The 24,278-nt window shown below is 43.6% G+C and overlaps 1 protein-coding gene across 1 annotated transcript; it reads right to left on the reverse strand.

The window, feature by feature from the left end:
• Positions 1 to 1,151: 1,151 nt before the first annotated feature.
• LOC140369468 (uncharacterized) lies at positions 1,152 to 23,130 on the reverse strand. The gene is made up of 8 exons (XM_072456814.1): positions 23,002 to 23,130; positions 21,571 to 22,293; positions 19,835 to 19,971; positions 18,668 to 18,768; positions 18,218 to 18,366; positions 15,987 to 16,215; positions 15,395 to 15,615; positions 1,152 to 2,963 (listed from the first exon to the last, which is right to left on the reverse strand). Exons 1-8 carry the CDS (start codon positions 23,128 to 23,130, stop codon positions 2,796 to 2,798), a joined length of 1,857 nt encoding a protein of 618 aa, XP_072312915.1. The 3' UTR covers positions 1,152 to 2,795.
• Between the last annotated feature and the right edge of the window lie 1,148 nt (positions 23,131 to 24,278).

A 24,278-nucleotide genomic window follows, 5' to 3' on the forward strand; every position in this document is an offset into this window, starting at 1 on the left:
TGACCACGAGCCCCTTTAACCACGGGCCCCTTTGACCACGGGCCCCTTTGACCACGGGCCCCTTTGACCACGGGCCCCTTTGACCATGAGCCCCTTTGACCACGGGCCCCTTTGACCATGAGCCCCTTTGACCACGGGCCCCTTTGACCATGGGCCCCTTTGACCACGAGCCCCTTTGACCACGAGCCCCTTTGACCATGAGCCCCTTTGACCACGGGCCCCTTTGACCATGGGCCCCTTTGACCATGAGCCCCTTTGACCACGGGCCCCTTTGACCATGGGCCCCTTTGACCACGAGCCCCTTTGACCACGAGCCCCTTTGACCATGAGCCCCTTTGACCACGGGCCCCTTTGACCACGAGCCCCTTTGACCACGAGCCCCTTTGACCACGAGCCCCTTTGATTGAAACGACTTTAATTGAGTCGTTTCTGTTTCTCCTGCCTGGTTTCATCTGCACTGATCGAGCGCTTCACCTCGTTAACTCGGTTACCACGGTTACCACGGATACCTGCTCCTCCTCTGGTCAGGGCCGGGCTCAGTCGCTTTCCTCTTCCATTTATCTGATTAAAATGTAAAGGTCCAAGAAACTAAAGCAGTTAAAATGAAGAAGAGGAGAAGAGGATGAGGGGAGGAGGAGAAGAGGATGAGGAGAAGAGAAGAGGAGGAGGGGAACAGGGCTGAACATGTCTTGAATGAGCCGCTGCTGCAAATGACATTTATTCACTTAAATCTGGACAAAATGTCCGACTTATTTTGTTTTAAGACATTTTTGATAAACATGAGATAAATGCACTTATTTAAATAAATCTTCACTTTTCACAGACATTTATGGCCAAAACAAGTGATTTTTCTAGTTCTATGTGATTTGAAGTAAATATACTTTACTGAAAATATAATTTAAAAAATTTATCAATTTTTTTTCAAATGTTTAAGTTTTTGGAAAAACACTAAGAGTTACGTTTATCTGCATATTTATACTTAAAATAAAAATAAGTTCAAGCTAGCTATGTTTTTAATAAGTTGTTTTTGATTCCAAACTCTTTTTTTACCCGTTTCTTTGATACATTTAGTGTTTTATGTCATTATAGTTAAACAGAAGAAACAAAATCACGACTGAGACGTTTTTTTACAGAAGCAGAAAATAAATCCATTGCATTTATTCAAGCAGATTTTTATTTCAACACCAGATTTTTACAGTTAAAAACACTCATAAAGATGCGACAGAACATTCTGGAAGCATCAGACGCGCGACCCGGCTCCTCTGCACTTGACCCGGCTCGTGACCCGGCTCCTCTGCACTTGACCCGGCTCCTCTGCACTTGACCCGGCTCCTCTGCACTTGACCCGGCTCCTCTGCACTTGACCCGGCTCGTAAAGTAAAAAACGTCGTCTGCGGCGACATTTCCTGACATGTCGTGCAGTGAAACGTTCCTGAGTACTACATTTGATCACTGCAAAACTAATAACGACGCAACTAAAACGACTTTAATTAACAATTTTAAGTAGAATTAAGTCATTTATCGAATTCAAATTAATTTACTAATTCATTGAGGAACAAGACGGCTTTTGTGTCCTTTGGCAAGACACTTTTAGCTGCTTTTTAATTATTTATTTATTAAGAAATAGCCTAAAAATAATTGATTTCACTATAAACTTTCTTATTAAAATACAAATACAAACTGTTTTCCTTTTGAATTTCACACACAAACTTGTTTCTATAGTGAAATTATGTCAAATATGTTAGCCATAATATGTTAGCCAAAACGCGACGATAGCTAACGCTTCTCAATTTAAGTCATTCTGTCATTTTCCCTTTTCCATTTTGCAGTGAATGAGCGTTTATCGGCTTTGAAAACCCCGGGAAACGGACTGGAGACAGAGCCGTTTAGCTCCAGGTAACGTCGCTAAAAACACGGCTAGCTTGAGTACGACATAATGCTATCTGGAGCGGATAGCATCTGCGCGCGTAGCTTCTTGTATTGCATTAGCGGAAAGCACTGGCCGATCCAGAGTGGAGTAACCTCGTTTCGGACGCCGCCAGACGCCGTAAACGCGATTGCTAGCTGTTAGCGTAGCCGCAGCCGCTTGCTAACGGACGGGGGCGCGGGCTAGCGTGCGTGCCGGTTAGCGCTGCAGCTGTGCTAATTTGAGTACGTCGCAGTCTTTGTGTGTGTCGGAGGTGTTAATAAAGCTGTTTACAGTTTGAATCCTGTTCAAAAGTCTTTTTACACTTTTTTTTACACGTTTCACAACAAAGAAAAGACAAATAAACGGGAAAGTCGTCGTAAATGTAAAAAAAAACACACACGGAAAATGAAATATTTTTGCAGGTTTTGTAAAGTTTGTCGTTTGTGTTTTTTTGTTTAACCGAATCACATTTTTGACAAATTCCCATTGAAAACAGAAAAAAATAAGGACATAGCTTATAAGTATGTTCTCTTTACACGTTCAAAAAGTACACACAAAACGAACTTGCGTAAAAAGGCACTTGAGGTGAAAAAACAAGTTTAAATATTTGTAGTGTTTGGATTGAACCAAAGAAACAAACAAAAAAAACACGTCTTTTAAATGAAAAATCACTATAAAAAATTCACTCTATAAACAATTATTTTGATTCTCTTTAGCACAAAACACAATTCTGGGAAATAAAATAATAAAATGAATAATCCAAACGTTGAAATTAAGAGAGAATTTTCTTTTGTAAATCTACATCATTCGGAGACGCAGTTTTGACCATTTTCTACACGTTTCCACTTAAAGGTCAGCTCGTGGGCGTGTCTTCAGCTCGTAGCGGTCACACGCTCAGGCTGATGCTGTGGACCGCGCTGACCGGGACTCTGGACGCCGCCTCGTCTCCGCTGACCACGAAGACCACGCACGAGCTGGACGGGATCGTTGCCGTGGCGCTGAGGGTGCGGCCCAGCCAACCGCGAGCGCCGCGTTTGTACATCCTCACCGTCACCTGGGCGACAGGGGGCGGGGCAAAAAGGACGAGTCACACGGGACGGTTTAGACTGAGACGCACTGAACACGATTATATTTCAGATTTGACTCAACATTTCCCCCGTTTGTCCACAGTAAAGTTCATAATTGTACTTCCTGGTTGGACGTGAGCACAGATATGACACAGGTAGAGGTGATTCCACAGCTGTTACCATAGCAACCAGACTGTAAACAAGAGCCAAACTCCACATAAATGACACAACAGTTCTGATCTGACACAATAACACCATAAAACACCTTTATTTAGTCCAACCTTGGTTTAAACTGTCTCTGTGTCGCACACTGATGACATCACAGAGGGATTCAGCTCCACTTCCTGTCATTTTAAAAGCTTATTTTTCAACATTTAGTCTGGTATTCGCCCCGTTTAAGGCCTAGTTTAGTCTGGTTTAAGACCTGTTTAAGACCTGGTTTGGACCTGGTCTTAGACCTGGTTTAGACCTGGTTTAGTCTGGTTTAGTCTGGTTTAGACCTGGTTTAGTCTGGTTTTAGACCTGGTTTAGACCTGGCTTAGACCTGATTTAGACCTGGTTTAGTCTGGTTTAAGACCTGGTTTAGTCTGGTTCAGACCTGGTTTAGTCTGGTTTTAGACCTGGTTTAGACCTGGCTTAGACCTGATTTAGACCTGGTTTAGTCTGGTTTAAGACCTGGTTTAGTCTGGTTCAGACCTGGTTTTGACCTGGTTTAGTCTGGTTCAGACCTGGTTTAGACCTGGTTTAGTCTGGTTCAGACCTGATTTAGACCTGGTTTAGTCTGGTTTTAGACCTGGTTAAGACCTGGTTTAGTCTGGTTCAGACCTGGTTTAGACCTGGTTTAGTCTGGTTCAGACCTGGTTTAGACCTGGTTTAGTCTGGTTCAGACCTGGTTTAGACCTGGTTTAGTCTGGTTTTAGTCTGGTTCAGACCTGCTTGAGGCCATATTGCAGACATAATACTATAATGCCTGAGCGGTTGGAGCGACGTGCTGAAGGAGAAACCATAAACGTCTCGTGTCGTTCCTCTAAATATCATAAATATCTCGTTTCCTTTGAACGGCTGCGTTTCACATTAAATTAAGCCCGAGTCACAGGGACGTTCAGTCTGACAGATGTGAACCCGGATCATCAAAGACTCGTCATTACAACCTTCAAATGATCGGATCAGGAAGGAAGCTGCGTCTGGCGAGTACTCAGAGTTCACGCGTGTGTTCAGAGTTCACGTGAGTATTCAGAGTTCACGTGAGTACTCAGAGTTCACGTGAGTACTCAGAGTTCACGTGAGTATTCAGAGTTCACGTGAGTACTCAGAGTTCACGTAAGTATTCAGAGTTCACGTGAGTACTCAGAGTTCACGTGAGTATTCAGAGTTCACGTAAGTATTCAGAGTTCACGTAAGTATTCAGAGTTCACGCGTGTACTCAGAGTTCACGTAAGTATTCAGAGTTCACGTGAGTACTCAGAGTTCACGTGAGTACTCAGAGTTCACGTGAGTACTCAGAGTTCACGTGAGTATTCAGAGTTCATGCGAGTACTCAGAGTTCACGTGAGTATTCAGAGTTCACGTGAGTATTCAGAGTTCACGTGAGTATTCAGAGTTCACGTGAGTACTCAGAGTTCACGTGAGTACTCAGAGTTCACGTGAGTACTCAGAGTTCACGTGAGTACTCAGAGTTCACGTGAGTACTCAGAGTTCACGTGAGTGTTCAGAGTTCACGTGAGTACTCAGAGTTCACGTAAGTATTCAGAGTTCACGTGAGTACTCAGAGTTCACGTGAGTATTCAGAGTTCACGTGAGTACTCAGAGTTCACGTAAGTATTCAGAGTTCACGTGAGTACTCAGAGTTCACGCGTGTACTCAGAGTTCACGTGAGTACTCAGAGTTCACGTAAGTACTCAGAGTTCAGGTAAGTATTCAGAGTTCACGTGAGTACTCAGAGTTCACGTGAGTACTCAGAGTTCACGTGAGTATTCAGAGTTCACGCGAGTACTCAGAGTTCACGTGAGTACTCAGAGTTCACGTGAGTACTCAGAGTTCACGTGAGTACTCAGAGTTCACGTGAGTATTCAGAGTTCACGTGAGTACTCAGAGAACTCTGCGGTCCATTTTTTACTTATTTGCGGTTCATTTTGCAGCCTATTCTCTTGTCCATTTTGCTGCATAAATCATACTCGTATTAAAAATCTGCACATTTTCTTTTCTCTTCTTAAAAGTGGTTTAAATGTGGTTTGTGCTGTAGTATTTCCACGTGGCCCCAGGCCTCCAGCTCAGAGTTCAGTAAAATAAACCTCAATTATTATTTTTTTGCCGTGTGTGAGTCAATCTGAGGTCATGACCTTTAAAACAAGTTTAGATGAAAGAAGAATGTCAGATTAATCTCTAAAGTGTCTGTTCAGATGAAATGAGTGCTTTTTTAACCTCCAACAAGACACGACGGCTTCTGTGCCATTTGAGAACGTCATTAAACCTCCATTTGACCCATTTTACTTTTCCACCGGCTCATGCGCTCCTCTAGACCTGGTTTAGTCCTGGTTTAGTCCTGGTTTAGACCTGGTTTAGACCTGGTTTAGTCCCGGTTTAGCCCCGGTTTAGCCCCGGTTTAGTCCCGGTTTAGCCCCGGTTTAGTCCCGGTTTAGCCCCGGTTTAGCCCCGGTTTAGCCCCGGTTTAGCCCCGGTTTAGCCCCGGTTTAGTCCCCGTTTAGTCCCCGTTTAGTCCTGGTTTAGCCCTGGTTTAGTCCTCTTAAAGAGCTTGACGTCCGTAGATAGATTTTCAGTCTTGGCTGAACATGAACAAAGCCTGAGGCGATGAACCCGAGTCAAACTCAGTTCTTGAGTCTCAGTGTCAGAGCGTTCTCCTCATCTCCTCCTCATCTCCTCCTCATCTCCTCCTCATCTCCTCCTCGTCTCCTCCTCATCTCCTCCTCATATTTTCCCCATCTTCTCCTCATCATCATCTTCTCATCTCCTCCTCCTCATCTCATCCTTATCTCCTCATCTCCTCCTCATCTCCTCCTCATCTCCTCCTCATCTCCTCCTCCTCATCTCCTCCTCCTCATCTCATCCTTATCTCCTCATCTCCTCCTCATCTCCTCCTCATCTCCTCCTCATCTCCTCCTCCTCCTCATCTCCTCCTCCTCATCTCCTCCTCCTCATCTCCTCCTCCACTTTCAGGTGAAAACTCTGTAAATGCCTCGGTGGTTTGGGTTTCAGCTTCACTCGCCTCGGGGCCCCACTTCACCTTTTGGCCCCAAAACTCAACAGATCGTTCATAAAACGGCTCGTCACAAACGGGAGAATGAAACTTAGAGCCTTTTCTTTTGTCCTTTACAGCTGCTTCTTCGCCCGTTATTGTCGAGATCGTGAGAAAACTTGAGACTTCAACAATAATGTGAGTCATTTATGGCCAAACGTCACATCCACGGCTCAAATACGTCTATTATAGTTTCTTTCTTTTCCTCGCACACGATTTGCTTCGGTTTGATCAGAATTAAAGCTGCTCCTCTGAACATTTAGCACATTTTAGCACATTAAAAGTCCAACTGTGGAGGTCCAACGTCCAGAATCGTAACGCCGCTCTGTGATTGGTCTGAATCGTAACGCCGCTCTGTGATTGGTCTGAATCGTAACGCTGCTCTGTGATTGGTCGAATCGTAACGCCGCTCTGTGATTGGTCGAATCGTAACGCCGCTCTGTGATTGGTCGAATCGCAACGCCGCTCTGTGATTGGTCGAATCGTAACGACGCTCTGTGATTGGTCGAACCGTAACGACGCTCTGTGATTAGTCGAACCGTAACGCCGCTCTGTGATTAGTCAAACCGTAACGCCGCTCTGTGATTGGTCGAACCGTAACGCCGCTCTGTGATTAGTCGAACCGTAACGCCGCTCTGTGATTGGTCGAACCGTAACGCCGCTCTGTGATTAGTCAAACCGTAACGCCGCTCTGTGATTGGTCGAACCGTAACGCCGCTCTGTGATTGGTCGAACCGTAACGCCGCTCTGTGATTAGTCGAACCGTAACGCCGCTCTGTGATTGGTCTGAATCGTAACGCCGCTCTGTGATTGGTCGAACCGTAACGCCGCTCTGTGATTGGTCGAACCGTAACGCCGCTCTGTGATTAGTCGAACCGTAACGCCGCTCTGTGATTGGTCTGAATCGTAACGCCGCTCTGTGATTGGTCTGAATCGTAACGCCGCTCTGTGATTGGTCGAACTGTAACGCCGCTCTGTGATTGGTCTGAATCGTAATGCCGCTCTGTGATTGGTCGAACTGTAACGCCACTCTGTGATTGGTCGAACCTGTTTTGGACGGTCCAGTTTGTGTAAAACATCAGACTGAGCTGAACCTGGTGGACGTCTGATGTTCTTATGCTCCACTCACAGCCACTGAGACAGTTTATAATGTTTTATTTGAATGGAATTGTTCTAAAAGGTGTTTGAAAATGAGCACTTGAAGGTTCGTCCAATATCAAATCAAATCAATCAAATCAATAAAAAATAAAAATATAAATCAATAAATCAAATTAAAATAATAAAAATGCTGTGACATTGACATTTAATATTCATGAAGTTTAGACTTGATCCTAATTCAGCCTTGTACTCATTGCATTAGCATTAGCATAGCGAGCTAGCTTTTGTTTATTTCCCCATGGTAATTCCCTCTGTTGCCTGTAGATAGAGTGCAAATACAAATCCTGAAGTGGGAACGTCGGACTGAGAAGGTCACATGTAGTTTTCAGTACAAACGTTATTATTTTAAGTTCTAAAACACGAGTTTAAAGGCCAAGAACGATACAAACAGTGCACAATATGTACCGTATTTTCCGGACTATAAGTCGAACTTTTTTTTTTATAGTTTTGGCCGGGGTGCGACTTATACTTATATTTATACTTATATACTATACTCCGGAGCGACTTATATGTGATATTATTTGTTATTTTTACACTTGCAACTTGCACTTTCTTCTCTATTATGCATTTTTTGGCTGGTGCGACTTATACTCCGGAAACTACGGTATCGTCTATCGTTGACGTATTATCTGCATCTAATCTGTTCATTAAACCACCGTAAACTCGAGCCGACAGGAAACCGGCCTCTCCATAAAGCCTGATAAAGCGGCTTTAAAAACACAGAGGCGTGTCCTTCCTTCTCATTGGCTCTGGTCGTCTGGTCGTCGCGTCTTAAAAGGTTACGATCTTCGCCTGATTCCATTTTTCAAACATGTTTAACCGCAACAGGCCCGCGGCGCACGCAGAGCGACCCCGGGGCGGGCGCATTACGGGGGGCGGGCACATTACCGGGGGGGCGGGCACATTACGGGGGGGGGGGGGGCGGGTGCATTACGGAGGTCGTTAATGGAGCAGACGGCGGCGGGACAATGGCACAAGTGTGTGATAACCAGTTTACGGGATGTTTAACAGACGGACGGAGAGTCAAGAGGGTTTTTTTATACAAGAAATGAGCCGAAATAAAGGGCGCGTGTTGAGGTTTGGGCCACGTTAAAGCCGCAGTGCGTCACTTTCGCGCAGAGAGAGCGCTGACGTGGGCGTTTGAATCCGTCCTGCTCGCTCTCACAAAGCGGCGTTTTCGGCTTTACAACCGCTGTGATCGTTTTCTACAGATTGTTCGACGGTTTCTCCACAAATACCAGCTCGATCGGTGTAAAACTATCATTTATCCTTAACGCCGCTCTGTGATTAGTCGAATCGTAACGCCGCTCTGTGATTGGTCTGAACCGTAACGCCGCTCTGTGATTAGTCGAACCGTAACGCCGCTCTGTGATTGGTCTGAATCGTAACGCCGCTCTGTGATTAGTCGAATCGTAACGCCGCTCTGTGATTGGTCTGAATCGTAACGCCGCTCTGTGATTGGTCTGAATCGTAACGCCGCTCTGTGATTGGTCTGAATCGTAACGCCGCTCTGTGATTGGTCTGAATGGTAACGCCGCTCTGTGATAAGTCGAATCGTAACGCCGCTCTGTGATTAGTCGAATCGTAACGCCGCTCTGTGATTGGTCTGAACCGTAACGCCGCTCTGTGATTGGTCTGAATCGTAACGCCGCTCTGTGATTGGTCTCAATCGTAACGCCGCTCTGTGATTGGTCTGAATCGTAACGCCGCTCTGTGATTGGTCTCAATCGTAACGCCGCTCTGTGATTGGTCTCAATCGTAACGCCGCTCTGTGATTGGTCTGAATCGTAACGCCGCTCAGTGATTAGTCGAATCGTAACGCCGCTCTGTGATTGGTCTGAATCGTAACGCCGCTCTGTGATTGGTCTGAATCGTAACGCCGCTCTGTGATTGGTCTGAATGGTAACGCCGCTCTGTGATAAGTCGAATCGTAACGCCGCTCTGTGATTAGTCGAATCGTAACGCCGCTCTGTGATTGGTCTGAACCGTAACGCCGCTCTGTGATTGGTCTGAACCGTAACGCCGCTCTGTGATTGGTCTGAATCGTAACGCCGCTCTGTGATTGGTCTGAATCGTAACGCCGCTCTGTGATTGGTCTGAATCGTAACGCCGCTCTGTGATTGGTCTGAATCGTAACGCCGCTCTGTGATTGGTCTGAATCGTAACGCCGCTCTGTGATTGGTCTGAATCGTAACGCCGCTCTGTGATTGGTCTGAATCGTAACGCCGCTCTGTGATTGGTCTCAATCGTAACGCCGCTCTGTGATTGGTCTGAATCGTAACGCCGCTCTGTGATTGGTCTCAATGGTAACGCCGCTCTGTGATTGGTCTGAATCGTAACGCCGCTCTGTGATTGGTCTGAATCGTAACGCCGCTCTGTGATTGGTCTCAATCGTAACGCCGCTCTGTGATTGGTCTCAATCGTAACGCCGCTCTGTGATTAGTCGAATCGTAACGCCGCTCTGTGATTGGTCTGAATCGTAACGCCGCTCTGTGATTGGTCTGAACCGTAACGCCGCTCTGTGATTGGTCTGAATCGTAACGCCGCTCTGTGATTAGTCGAACCGTAACGCCGCTCTGTGATTGGTCTGAATCGTAACGCCGCTCTGTGATTGGTCTGAATGGTAACGCCGCTCTGTGATTAGTCGAATCGTAACGCCGCTCTGTGATTAGTCAAATCGTAACGCCGCTCTGCGATTGGTCTGAATCGTAACGCCGCTCTGCGATTGGTCTGAATCGTAACGCCCCTCTGTGATTGGTCTGAATCGTAACGCCGCTCTGCGATTGGTCTGAATCGTAAAGCCGCTCTGTGATTGGTTTGAATCGTAAAGCCGCTCTGTGATTGGTCTGAATCGTAACGCCGCTCTGTGATTAGTCGAATTGTAACGCCGCTCTGTGATTGGTCTAAATCGTAACGCCGCTCTGTGATTGGTCTGAATCGTAACGCCGCTCTGTGATTAGTCGAATGGTAACGCCGCTCTGTGATTAGTCGAATCGTAACGCCGCTCTGTGATTGGTCTGAATCGTAACGCCGCTCTGTGATTAGTCGAATCGTAACGCCGCTCTGTGATTGGTCTGAATCGTAACGCCGCTCTGTGATTAGTCGAATCGTAACGCCGCTCTATGATTAGTCGAATCGTAACGCCGCTCTGTGATTGGTCTGAATCGTAACGCCGCTCTGTGATTGGTCTGAATCGTAACGCCGCTCTGTGATTGGTCTGAATCGTAACGCCGCTCTGTGATTAGTCGAATCGTAACGCCGCTCTGTGATTGGTCTGAATCGTAACGCCGCTCTGTGATTAGTCGAATCGTAACGCCGCTCTGTGATTGGTCTGAATCGTAACGCCGCTCTGTGATTAGTCGAATCGTAACGCCGCTCTGTGATTGGTCTGAATCGTAACGCCGCTCTGTGATTGGTCTGAATCGTAACGCCGCTCTGTGATTGGTCTGAATCGTAACGCCGCTCTGTGATTGGTCTGAATCGTAACGCCGCTCTGTGATTAGTCGAATCGTAACGCCGCTCTGTGATTGGTCTGAATCGTAACGCCGCTCTGTGATTGGTTTGAATCGTAAAGCCGCTCTGTGATTGGTCTGAATCGTAACGCCGCTCTGTGATTGGTTTGAATCGTAACGCCGCTCTGTGATTGGTCTGAATCGTAACGCCGCTCTGTGATTAGTCGAATCGTAACGCCGCTCTGTGATTAGTCGAATCGTAACGCCGCTCTGTGATTGGTCTGAATCGTAACGCCGCTCTGTGATTAGTCGAATCGTAACGCCGCTCTGTGATTGGTCTGAATCGTAACGCCGCTCTGTGATTAGTCGAATCGTAACGCCGCTCTATGATTAGTCGAATCGTAACGCCGCTCTGTGATTGGTCTGAATCGTAACGCCGCTCTGTGATTAGTCGAATCGTAACGCCGCTCTGTGATTAGTCGAATCGTAACGCCGCTCTGTGATTGGTCTGAATCGTAACGCCGCTCTGTGATTAGTCGAATCGTAACGCCGCTCTGTGATTGGTCTGAATCGTAACGCCGCTCTGTGATTAGTCGAATCGTAACGCCGCTCTATGATTAGTCGAATCGTAACGCCGCTCTGTGATTGGTCTGAATCGTAACGCCGCTCTGTGATTGGTCTGAATCGTAACGCCGCTCTGTGATTGGTCTGAATCGTAACGCCGCTCTGTGATTAGTCGAATCGTAACGCCGCTCTGTGATTGGTCTGAATCGTAACGCCGCTCTGTGATTAGTCGAATCGTAACGCCGCTCTATGATTGGTCTGAATCGTAACGCCGCTCTGTGATTAGTCGAATCGTAACGCCGCTCTGTGATTGGTCTGAATCGTAACGCCGCTCTGTGATTGGTCTGAATCGTAACGCTGCTCTGTGATTGGTCTGAATCGTAACGCCGCTCTGTGATTGGTCTGAATCGTAACGCCGCTCTGTGATTAGTCGAATCGTAACGCCGCTCTGTGATTGGTCTGAATCGTAACGCCGCTCTGTGATTGGTCTGAACCTTTTACACAGAATGAGACTGATATTTAACCATTTTCAGAAGAAATTAAGTATTTTCTGATAAAAGATACGACACCTACTGAATGTTACACAGTGCGGCTTTAAACTCAAGAACGTATTCAATTATTACTGGTGTTTTCATCATAAGAAAAGCAGAATCTCATCCGCACTAACGCCGCCGCGCGCTCGAGTTCACTCCCGCTGAAAACACACCAGGTTCTTTTATCTATATTCAAATGTGGTGGGCCGCGTTCGCCGCCGAGTGAACCCGGTCGGCCGATGTTTAACTCAATTAACAAAAGAGGAAGTGAAGGGCCCTCGGAAAACCGCCGCTTCGCCACATCGCCCGCGTCGGCAAGAGTCCTCCACGAAAACGCGTCGCGCAAATGTAATCAAAGCCAGCGCGCGCAGGACGGGCCGTCTTCTCCAGCGTAATGCGCGCACTCCAGCGTCGCTCATAATTGAATGGTTAGCGTCGCCGTTAGCGCCTTCCTACACAAACTCTCGGAACAATGATTAGCAATGCTCGCCGTTTTTTGGAGAGCCGCGTTGCAATTATAGAAATGGAGGCAAAGTTTGGCTCCCATAGAGACAGATTTGTGTTCAGAAACTTTAAAGCGATTATATCTTCCCCGTCGAGTGTGTGTGTTTTTCTGACGCCGGGAGATGGAATTGCGTCTTTTGGCGGTCGCGCGATGCGATTGAACGCGTGGAACGCCGAGGACGCGCCGAGCTCAGATAATCGTTATAGTTTAATGAAGCAGTAAAACGACTCCCAGTTTCACACTTCAGGTAAAAATGACACGGATATTCGGGATATTAATGTGGGTTTGAAGTTTAGATTCACACTTCAGGATATTTACTAGATACTGAGTCGTACTTATTTATTGATTTCAGTGGATTCTCTTTCCAAAGCAGTGGAATTAGAGATATGACTGTCATAAATATTAAAGCAGAACTAAGTATTGACCTGTTGAACGTCGTAGTAAGTCCCTGTGATTGTATTTTCGGGTGTCTGTCGTCGCCCCCTGCTGTCTCGGGGCGGAAAACCAGCCTTGTAACGTTTGCCAACCTGAAAACAAACTCTCCTGAGAAACCCTGGCTCTTTGTTTCATATCTGGCAACGTGAAATATGTGTGAGTGATTATACTGACTTATTATGATAAAGAAAGAAAGAATTTATTATACATGGGACCTGCAGGGGGAGCTCTATCCCCACAGGTACTTATTAGTTCTGCTTTAAAAATACTACAGTCCATACGACAGTTTAAACGACACATTTCACTAAAAGACAATTATATTTCAGATTTGACTCAACATTTTGCCCGTTTGTCCTAGTTTGAGTTTATAATTGTACTTCCTGGTTGGACGTGAGCACAAATATGACACAGGTAGAGGTGATTCCACAGCTGTTACCATAGCAACCAGACTGTAAACAAGAGCCAAACTCCACATAAATGACACAACAGTTCTGATCTGACACAATAACACCATAAAACACCTTTATTTAGTCCAACCATGGTTTAAACTGTCTCTGTGTCGCACACTGATGACATCACAGAGGGATTCAGCTCCACTTCCTGTCTACTTCAGTCCGTTTTCACGACGGTGAGCTTCAGCCGAGACAAACAAATGTTCGGACAAGAAGTGAAGGAGCCATTTTGGCGATAATGACCAACGTTACCGAGGCAACGAGTCCTTTATTATCATTATTACTGCTCATTTTGGGGTCTTTGGAATCACGTAACGTTTTACTCGACGTTTCCTGTCGACAAATGTGAATTTAAGCCAAAAACAAGGGCAACAGAAAATATAAATATAGTGATATAAATGATTGTATTTTAGTAATATTTAAAGTAAGCATGAAATGTCCAGAGTGTTTGTTTTGTTTTTGTCAATGTCGTATTTTGGCTGACTAAAAACAAAATTAAAAGTCAAACTAAAACTATGACTAAAATTACATGAGACAATGAGCTATTTTGTCAAATAAAGTGTGAAATAATGAAAACTAAACTAAACAGAATAAAAGAAAGGAGTGCAGACTAAGAATCAGGTGTGTTTATGTTCATACTTTCTCTTCATTTATTCCCTTTTGTCCACGGCCGATAAAAGCACGTTAAAGGCATAAAAAAAAAGCTCGTCGGGCTCAGTTTGTTCTCCAAAAACTACTAAAAAGAATATCCTGAACTCAGAACTCAACAGGACTTTTATGTGGATTTATGACTTTATTACAAGTCCATAAAACACATTTTTAGTGAATTTACCTTGAGTTTTGAAAGAGTCAAAAACACAAAAAAAGTCCAACAGCTTTACTCCTTTAACCACCAAAATCACTTATTCACTCTTAATACTAATGGTAATAATTCATAATAATAATGTTAATAATTCATAATAATTATGTTAATAATAATAATGATAATAATGTTACACAATTATAATAATAATAATAATAATAATAGTAGTGATAATAATGTTAATAATTCATAATAATTAAATATAATACTAATAATTCATAATAATAATAATAGTTCATAGTAATAATCATAATAATAAAATAATGATGATGATTATGATTATTTTATCTTTATTTGAGGATGAATCGTCTGGAATCACGAGGGGTTAAAACATTTAGTTTGACTAAAACTTGATTTAATTGACTAAATGATATTTTTCAAACTAAAAACTAAAACGAGTTATTGAATAAATCTGGACACAAACTAAAACAAATGTTAGTAAAAAAAAAACCTCAATAAAAATAAGATAATAAAGACTAAAGAGTCTTTGTGCATAACATTGACCTGCTACCGCCTCCTGCTGGCCACCGCCAGAAGAACACGTTCAGAACTAAACCAAACATTATTTTTCAATTCCATTAATCCGGCAAATATTCCCTCGACAAATTGATTAGTTGTTTGTTTTTACTACATTTTTAAACTTATTATGAATAAGCGCTCAGAAATGAAGCGTTTTTACTTTCTCCAGGTTTAATCGCGCTCGATCGGTTTGTTTAAAGCTGAGGTTTTTGTGGTATGAACGAATATAATGAATATAAAGGGAATAAACTGTGACTAACGAGCTCTACGTTCTCTGACGGGGAAACAGAAACAGAGAAGCTCAAAACTCTAAATGTTTGACTGGAATTTAGGATTTTAATCTTCATTTCGCTCGGAGCCAGTGACGTGTTTGAACGTCAAACTGAGCATTTCAAACGGGTCAAAATGAGATCCACGTTCTGGATTCGGGTCGTTTCAAGCGAGGCCGGATCCACTGAGGCTTTTAAAATACATCAACACGCAAATAAATGAGAATAAAAAGAATAAATACCACCGTCTTTGTCATAAACGATCTTTTCATTGAGGTTTTAGAGTCAGTTTAGTCCCAAAAAACGATTGCGATGATGAAAATACGACCACGATCGATTTTTGCACTTGACTGGTCACGCCCCCTGTCTCTGCTCCTCCCCCCCTCCCCGTCTCCGCCCCCGTCTCCGCCCCTTACCTGCGGCGTGTGCCCGAGCAGCGCCCACAGAGTATCGGCGGACAGGGCCTTGCTCCGGCCGAACTCCAGGGTCTCGGTCAGGGCGCGGTCCAGGGCGATGAAGGGGCAGTCCTGGACGTCGCCCCGCAGCCGCTCGCCGCTCCTCAGCTCCAGGACGTCCCAGGTCCCCACGCGGGCCAGGAGCGAGCGCACGGAGCCCAGCTGAGAGTACGACAGGCCACCTACAGGAGGAACAGTGTCATTACACCACAGCCACGTTTCCACTGGTCCAAAGAGCCCGGCTGAGAGCTAGAGCAGCGGTTCTCAAACATTTCGGCCCGGGACCCCCAAAATAACGTCGTCTGTGATCATTTTGAGTTGCAAAACATTCAAAATCAGGTTTATTTCAGTAGCTTATTAAGTAATTTGACTTTCGTTCACTAAAATATACAGTTTTTAATTCAACACACATGAAATACATTGTCATAATTATAAAATCGACATCTTCCAAGTCATGTCGCGACCCCGGGGAGATGTCAAGATTATTATTGATGACTGTCGCGGGTCTAACGATGCACCGGGCGCGTGGTTTGGTTTGCGTTGGGCGTCGTACCGGAGATCCAGGCGGGTGTGACCGCGTCCGAGATCCAGCCCACGTAGCCCTCCCTGAAGGAGCCGAGGAAGTCCTGGAGCCGGGGCTGGGGCACGATCTCGGGCCGGTCGCGCAGGGACGGGTCCAGGTCCAGGTCCGGCGACAGGAAGAGGACGCGGGGGAAGAACAGGCGGTCCCGAACCGGAACGCCGGCGCGCTTCAGGTGAGCGCACAGGGCCCGGGTCTTTTCCTGCGGGGGAACGACACAGAGGATTCAAACCACATGGGCCAATCCTCATGCGGTTTTTGGGTTCAAAAGGAGGACATTTTGACTATTTTGGTTTTAAATGGCGCCGTTATTTATCTGGGACACTAAAAACACGGATTGCCGAGCACCGAAGTACAATCAGATGTAAAAACGCAGAACATTTCATCGTTAAAGTACATGTGACAAGTACATTTCACACAAACTCCGTCAGCATGAATATATGTAAGATTTTACTTCAAACCTTTTTCCACCCCGTTTTGACCATTTGGGCGACGTTCCTAATGTTACTTCCTGGTTGGACGTACGGCGGCGACGACCACGACTGTTACCTAGCAACCGTACTGTAAACAACGTCCGACAAATCCATATAAATCACACAATGGTCATGATTTTATAGATGACAATACCTGACGACACCTTTATTTGTTGTTTTATTGTTTAAACCATCAGAAAAGCGTGTCCGTTAAACTGCGCCCGCATTTTGTCGCACATTGATGACATCACAGGGGGACTTCCTGTAATTATCCCCTCTTATTTTTAACACTTTCTTCACAAACTGAGACAAAAAACTGCAATAACTATTTACCACAGGGACTTTGCAAACAAACCGTGTCATAACTAGTACAACACCAGATACGGTCGCGGGCCCTTTAAGGTGACTGTAAACTATACGTGTTTTAAAGTTTTAATACTATAGTGGCGCTGATGAAAGGCAATGAGGCCCAACTGTTCAAATCAAACATAAAAGTGAGCTTTATTTGTCGTTTTAAATGGCACTGATTGAAGCCTGTATTGTCTATGAACCATTTGCTTAATAAAACTAAATAACAGTACTTTAAAAATCGTAAAAAATAAGAAGAAAACAACTTTTTTTTTTTTTTTCATTGTCTAGATTTATTTTACTGCAATATTTGACTTGTATTACTCTTCCGTTCTACACTTTCAGTTTCCTCTGAGGGCGACAGCTGCGTTTGTGCACCTGCTCCTCCCCCTTTGACACGACGCCCCCTTTTCAAATGAAGAGCCCCACTTTATCTCTAGAACCCGCATTAACATGATCAAACAAAGCACGCATCAGCTCCGCCTCTACACGTGCGTTTGTTTATCAGCTCGATCGCATCATCTCTCGTCCCCTCTGAGTCTTTCTCTGTGTCATGTTTGTCCTGTAACTGAAGGAATGATGATTGACATGTGAGAGAACTACTGAGCTGTCCACGCCACCAGGAAATGAGACTCTGATTGTGCGACAAAAATCCTCTATTATTCCTTTTAAAGTGCCTATGACAGGATTTCACGATTTTCTAATTTTTACTTTATTTGGTGTATTTTTACCTGTCGTACATATAAATGATAGTTTTACATCAATCGAGCAGGTATTTGTGGAGAAAACGTTGAAAAATCTGTAGAAAATGACAGGAAGTGACATCACACCAGGGACAGTTTATGCAGAATTTACACAAAGGAACAACTTTTTTAATCACTCTAAACATGAATTCAACTAAATAAAGTCACTCTCATATATTTTTATTTGTCAAATAAAAAAAACTGTGACATTAGATGAGTTTTGGCCCAGTGTTTGCTGGGTAATTTCCTACTGTGATGCCATCAATTACAAACAGGAAGTGAAATTATAAACCTAAAAAAATGAGCTATTGATGATATAACATTTTTGTAATTTTTTTGCAAAATTTAAACTAATTTCTCGTAACTGCATTTTAAAAATTTATCTTAACTGATTTTTAATTTAATGAGTTGTCCAACCTGTAGGGGCCGCTTGATGTCATAAATTACAAACAGGAAGTGAAATTATAAACCTAAAAAATGTGCTATTCTGAGATCATTTTTTAATCCGTTTTATAAAAGAAATATATTAATTTTAGTTCAATGAGTCGTCCGACCTGTAGGGGGCACTTTAAACAATTCAAACTCTGCGGTGTGGTTTCCGTTTGTGGCCGTGTAAATGTGAAAAGGCGGAGGCTGTTACCGTGACGACTCGCAGCGCGTCCTCCGTCTGCTCGATGCGGGTGTTGGTGAAACTCGACTCCTCCTCCTTGACTTGGATCTGCCAGTTTGCGTTTTGGACCGAGAGCGTTCCTCGCCAGGTCTTCACGTCGATGCAGAAGATCCCGTGACCTGAGGGAGGACGCGGACGCCATCTTTAGTCAAACCAGGACATCGCTTATTCATTTGTGATCATTTTGCCTCTTAAAAAGTTGAAAATTACCGGAAGAAATTAAAGGGCCCATGACATGTTTTTACAATGTTCTAATTTTGACTTTATTTGGTGTATTTGTACCTATTGTACATATAAATTATAGTTTTACACCAATCGAGCAGGTATTTGTGGAGAAAATGTTGAAAAATCTGTACAAAAATGACAGGAAGTGACATCACAGCAGTTCATGCAGAATGTATGGTTTCCCGTGGCAACGACCTGTGAGTAGAACCACGCTGATGTCGTCTTTGGCGTGTTGAAGCTGCTCTGGCACTCGCAGGTCACAGAACACGTCCTCTTTCTTCAAACCCGTCACTCTCCTGTGGAAAAGACGCCACAAAACAGATGACGAATTAAAAATGGACAAAAATAAAGACAAATTTTTTTGGGTCACTTTTACTCATGTTTTTGTCACTTTTAGACATGTTTTTGTCACTTTTAGATTTTTTTTTGTACTTTTAGTTGCAATTTAGTCACTGTCAGTTATGCTTTGGGCTCCTTTAGTAAATATTTGTCACTTTTAGTCAAGTTTTTTCACTTTAAGTCAGGATTTTTTCACTTTTAGTCTTTTTTTTCACTTTTAGTAAATTTTTTGTCACTTTATGTTGCATTTTAATTACTTATTTTTATGCTTTTCTCACTTTTAGTTACGTATTTGTCACTTTTAGTTAAATTTTTGTCACTTTTAGTCAAGTTTTTGTCCCTTTTAGTCACGTTTATGTCATTATTTGGTCAAACGTTAACCTTAATATAATTTAATATCCAGTTGTTTTCTCTCTATTATAAATATATTGGTTCCGAGCTTCTTGAGGTAATGTATGTTTTTTATCACTGAAACTCTGTGTGTCCATGTGTCATTCCCAGTTTGTCATCGGCGCAGCAACATTTCGAATGAGTACCGTATTTTCCGGACTATAAGTCGCACCCCTTTTCTTAGTTTTGGCCGGGGCGCGACTTATACTTATATTTATACTGATATACTTATACTCCGGAGCGACTTATATGTGATATTATTTGTTATTTTCACACTTGCAACTGTATTTCATACTCCAGTGCAACTTATATATGTTTTTTCTTCTCTATTATGCATTTTTTGGCTGGTGCGACTTATACTCCAGTGCGACTTGTACTCCGGTGCGACTTATACTCCAAAAATATGGTAAACAGTACAATCCTCCATTTGTGGGCCTTGCTGTTGGATTATTCAGCAATTACAGGCAAAAAGGTGAAGAAATAGGCAGTAAAAACATGGATAAAACAGTGCTGGCCAGTCTAAAGTTAAAGTAAATCCACACAGTATTCAGTATTCAGTCTACAGTATTCAGTATTCAGTATTCAGTATTCAGTATTCAGTCTTCCGTCTTCCGTCTTCCTCGTGGCACAAACCTGAGCCTCTGGATGAACTCGGCCGGCGTCTCCGTTTCTTCTCGTTTCACATCTTTGGAGGAGGAACCGTCCGAAGCTCTGAAGCCAAGAGGAAAGTGAGCGAACAGACTCCCGAACTGCAGCGCCGACGTCATGGTCTGCCGGAACCACACGGAAGGAACCGGTAAAAACACAATAAAACAGTCCATTTAAAGAACACGAAGCAAAACAGAGAAACTGGAGCTGCACCGTTTGAAATAAAGGGTTCTGTTCAAAGGTCATGTTTTACACTCATGCAGGAGGATTGATAAAAAAGACTGAAATATGAACTGACGGACTAATAAAAGAATTACACGTGTTTCAGAATGTTTTTGTCACCTTTAGCCACAGTTTAGTCTCTTTTGGTTGTGTTTTTGTTGCTTTTAGTCACATTTTGGTCCATTATAGTCATGTGTTAGTCTCATTAAGTTGTGTTTTTCTCACTTTTAGTTGTGCTTTTGTCCTTTTGGTCACATCTTTATCACTTATAGTCATGTTTTTCTCCTTTAGTCATGTGTTTGTTACTTTTAATCACTTTTTAATTGTGTTTTTGGCACTTAGAGTAATGTTAAGGGGCATATCCGTCACCTACAGTCGCATTATTTTCAGCATTATTTTACTTTTAGTCACATTTTGGTCCTTTATAGTCATGCGTTAGTATCAATAAGTTGCATTTTTAGTTGTGCTTTTTGTCACATCTTTGTCACTTATAGTCATGTTTGTCTCCTTTTGTCATGTGTCTGTCACTTTTAGTCAGTTTAGTCACTTTTGGTTGCGTTTTTGTTGCTTTGAGTCACTTATAGTCATGTTTTAGTCTCATTAAGTGGCATTTCCATCACTTATAGTCACATATGGTCACATTATGGTCACCGTTTGTCTCATCTTTGTCACTTATAGTCATGTTTGTCTATTTTTTTCATGTATTTGTTACTTTTAGTCACATTTTTGTAATTTTTAAATCACGTTTTTGTCACTTGTAGTCATGCTTTAGTCTCATTAAGTGGAATTTTGGTCACTTATATTAACTTTTGGTTGCGTCTTTGTCACTTAAAGTCATGTTTGTCTCTTTTTGTCATGTATCTGTTACTTTAAGTCACATTTTTGTCACTTATAGGCATGTTTTAGTCTCATTAAGTTGCGTTTTGCTCACCTTTAGTCACATTTGGCTGTGCTATAGTCCTTTTGGTAACATTTAGGTCACTTTAATCTTGTTTTTGTCACTTATAGTCATGCTTTAGTCTCATTAAGTGGCATTTTGGTCACTTTTAATCGGATTTTTGTCACTTACGATGCAGAATGTTATCCAAACGTGCTGTGCTTTTGTTTTGAAATTCCAGGCGCGTACAATAAATCCTCTTCCTTCTTCTGCCCTTATTGAAACATTGATGTTTATTAAGCCGTACACTTTAAAACCAGATGCCCTCCCTGGAACTGGCACTGACAAAACTACTAAAGGTTTATAATCATTCATAAATAATCAAATCCATACTCTAGATCACGAGGCTTTTCGCGTACATCCTGTTCAAAACAAAGCACTTCCGCTTTCAGAGCCGTGATTGCGTCTGATCAAACAAACACGTTTAAGTTTAAGCGGCTTCAAAACGCCGCGACCGCGCGACAAACGCGGGACATTCACGCAGTTTGAAGGTTTAACGCGTGAACGTGAAACGAGCGAGAACAAAGAGGAAAAACACGACAAGAGGACAAACTGTACTTACTTTGCTCCGAACAACAACTCCGAACGCGCAGACCCCCCGCTCTACGTCAACATGTGCGCCTCTTTGCTCTGCTTTGCTCTTGCTCTTTCCCCCTCTCTTCTTCTCCTTCCTCTCCTCTTCTCTGCTCTTTCCTCTTTGCTCTTTCCTCTTCTCTGCTCTTTCCTCTTCTCTGCTCTTTCCTCTTCTCTCCCTCTTCTCTTCTCTTTCCTCTTCTCTGCTCTTTCCTCTTCTCTCCCTCTTCTCTGCTCTTTCCTCTTCTCTTCTCTTTCCTCTTCTCTGCTCTTTCCTCTTCTCTTCTCTCTTCTCTTCTCTTTCCTCTTCTCTGCTCTTTCCTCTTCTCTCCCTCTTCTCTGCTCTTTCCTCTTCTCTGCTCTTTCCTCTTCTCTGCTCTTTCCTCTTCTCTCCCTCTTCTCTGCTCTTTCCTCTTCTCTTCTCTTTCCTCTTCTCTGCTCTTTCCTCTTCTCTCCCTCTTCTCTGCTCTTTCCTCTTCTCTTCTCTTTCCTCTTCTCTGCTCTTTCCTCTTCTCTCTTCTCTTCTCTTTCCTCTTCTCTGCTCTTTCCTCTTCTCTCCCTCTTCTCTTCTCTTTCCTCTTCTCTGCTCTTTCCTCTTCTCTCCCTCTTCTCTGCTCTTTCCTCTTCTCTGCTCTTTCCTCTTCTCTGCTCTTTCCTCTTTCTGCGGCTCGTTCCTGGGAGAAGTAAACAACAGCCCACGTGCGCGCGGCTGCTGCGTCACATTGCGCGCTCACTGACGCACGTGCGTCGCCTTGCGTAAGAGAAAACAAAAACAGCGCGAGCCCCGCGACACGTGAGGGTCACGGCGATATTTGAAACCGGAAAATAAAGCTAATATTAACCGTTTGGCCCGCGCGCGTGTTTATGCCAAGACTCAGGCTAAATGTGAGCGAAACGTCACCTTAAATCACTCAAACTGTCTCCTGTGGTTTAAGGTTCAAATGTGTGACAAATGTTCAAATATGTTTCAAAGATGATTTAAGCGTGAACTTTGAGCGATTGGGAAAAGTTTAATCATCTTGTTTTAGCCCCCGTCGTCCCACTCTTTCAATGACGCAACATGGATTGTAAGAAAAAAAAGTTTATATAGTATTTATTTAGTTTCTTCTGCCTCTGGTGATAACGCCCAGTGGAAAACCCCCAGGGCGTCGTCGAGGCTCCAGAGCAGACGCCAAAGTCCCTCAGCTTATCTTGATTCAGAGGAGCATCGGCTCTACTCCGAGCTTTTTACATGTACGCTAACGAGCTGACGAGTCCAGAAAATGCAACTTATGTCGTAAATGTCCGCGCGGCGCGTGATCACAAGTGACTCTGAACCGTTTCACTTCATTTAAAGTTGCAATTTATCAACGAAGAACGCTCCAAGTTTACAAATTCTTCTTTTTGTCCGCCGAAAACGACCACGAAGCTTTTTTCTGACGCGACGGAACACCCGTTCGGACGTAACTCTGGAGCGAGTGATGGCGTTTGAGCCGCGCAAAGTTCCACCGCGCGCCTTTAAAAACATCGTCGTTTTAAAAAGGTCGAAAGGACAAAACGCCGCCGCCATCGAACTGTTTATCGCGCGGCGTCGGGTCAAATAACACGACAAGTTTACGACGCTTTTTCACGACGCCCGCGCGCAAAAAAAAACCACCATCCGAGAACCGAAGATAACGCCGACTTTCGCCCCAAAGCAGAGGATATTAGAAAAGACCGCGACGCATATTTAACACGACGGTAAATACACGGGGAACGGCTACAATATCCGCGCGGCGCGACACGGCGGGAAAAAGAAAAAGAGGTTTAATATCTGGCGTCGATAGCCAAATCCCGTCAAATGAAAGCCAATATCTGCGGCGTGACCTCCACTTTGAGTTCAGATGCGGCGATAGCGCGCGTGACCTCAATAAAGCGTCAACAATGGACTCAAACGCGCCATTATTAAACTCGAGTGATGCGACAAAAGGCGGTAATATACGACGCGTGCAATATCTCTGCATAGTTTGTGCGAATCATGGTTATCTGGTGTCGGCGTCGGAGGAACGTGCAAATGTTATGAGGCTTTTTCAGGGTTTTATTGGGAAAATAAACGCGGCGCTCGTGTGGAATGTTGTGTTTGTTTTTAGACGACGGAGATTTTAAAAGTTTGTGAACGAAGAGAGGCAAAAAGTGAAGTGGAAACTGTGGATTTGACCTCGGAATGTCACAGACTACGACAAATCCAGGCGGTTTAGTCAAAGTGAAAGCGATTTAATGTTGTATTTCACCTGATTTTTTTAGGTTTTGGAGATTATGACAGATTTTTGATGAGAGAAAAATTCAGTTTTTTTTAAATTTTACTGGACAGATATTGACAGAAATGTGGATGTTCATGTTTTCCACAGATATATGACAGACTTGACCACAAATTATACTTTTTGTGAAGATTAAATGCAGTTTTGAGGCTAGAAAAATACAACTTTTTCCATTTTTTGTCACAGACACGCAAAATAGCTGACATTTCTACCATGGAAATTCAAAAATGATTGCTTATTTTTTGTTGTTAGTATATATGTATGTATAGAAAATATCCTTCGTATTAAAATCTGATGTCGGTTAATCATTAAAAGTTTGTTATTTTTACCTAATTTAGCCTCAGAGGACAGAGTCTCCAGCTGCAGTTTGGTTTTGATCTGATAAAGCTGTAGAAAATGTTCACCAAATATCCTTTTTATG

Source organism: Eucyclogobius newberryi, unplaced genomic scaffold (assembly GCF_026437365.1).
Source record: "Eucyclogobius newberryi isolate DKJ021-1_F unplaced genomic scaffold, fEucNew1.0.hap1 SCAF_20, whole genome shotgun sequence".
NCBI classification, from domain to species: Eukaryota; Metazoa; Chordata; class Actinopteri; order Gobiiformes; family Gobiidae; genus Eucyclogobius; species Eucyclogobius newberryi.

Coding starts and splice junctions, on each gene's coding strand:
- LOC140369468 (XM_072456814.1), bottom strand. CDS start 23,130: ATGGCGGCGGCGTTTTGTCCTTTCGACCTTTTTAAAACGACGATGTTT. Junction 19,972..21,570: donor GAGTTGTTGTTCGGAGCAAA/GTAAGTACAGTT, acceptor TGGTTCCGGCAG/ACCATGACGTCGGCGCTGCA. Junction 15,616..15,986: donor CACACCCGCCTGGATCTCCG/GTACGACGCCCA, acceptor TTCCTCCTGTAG/GTGGCCTGTCGTACTCTCAG.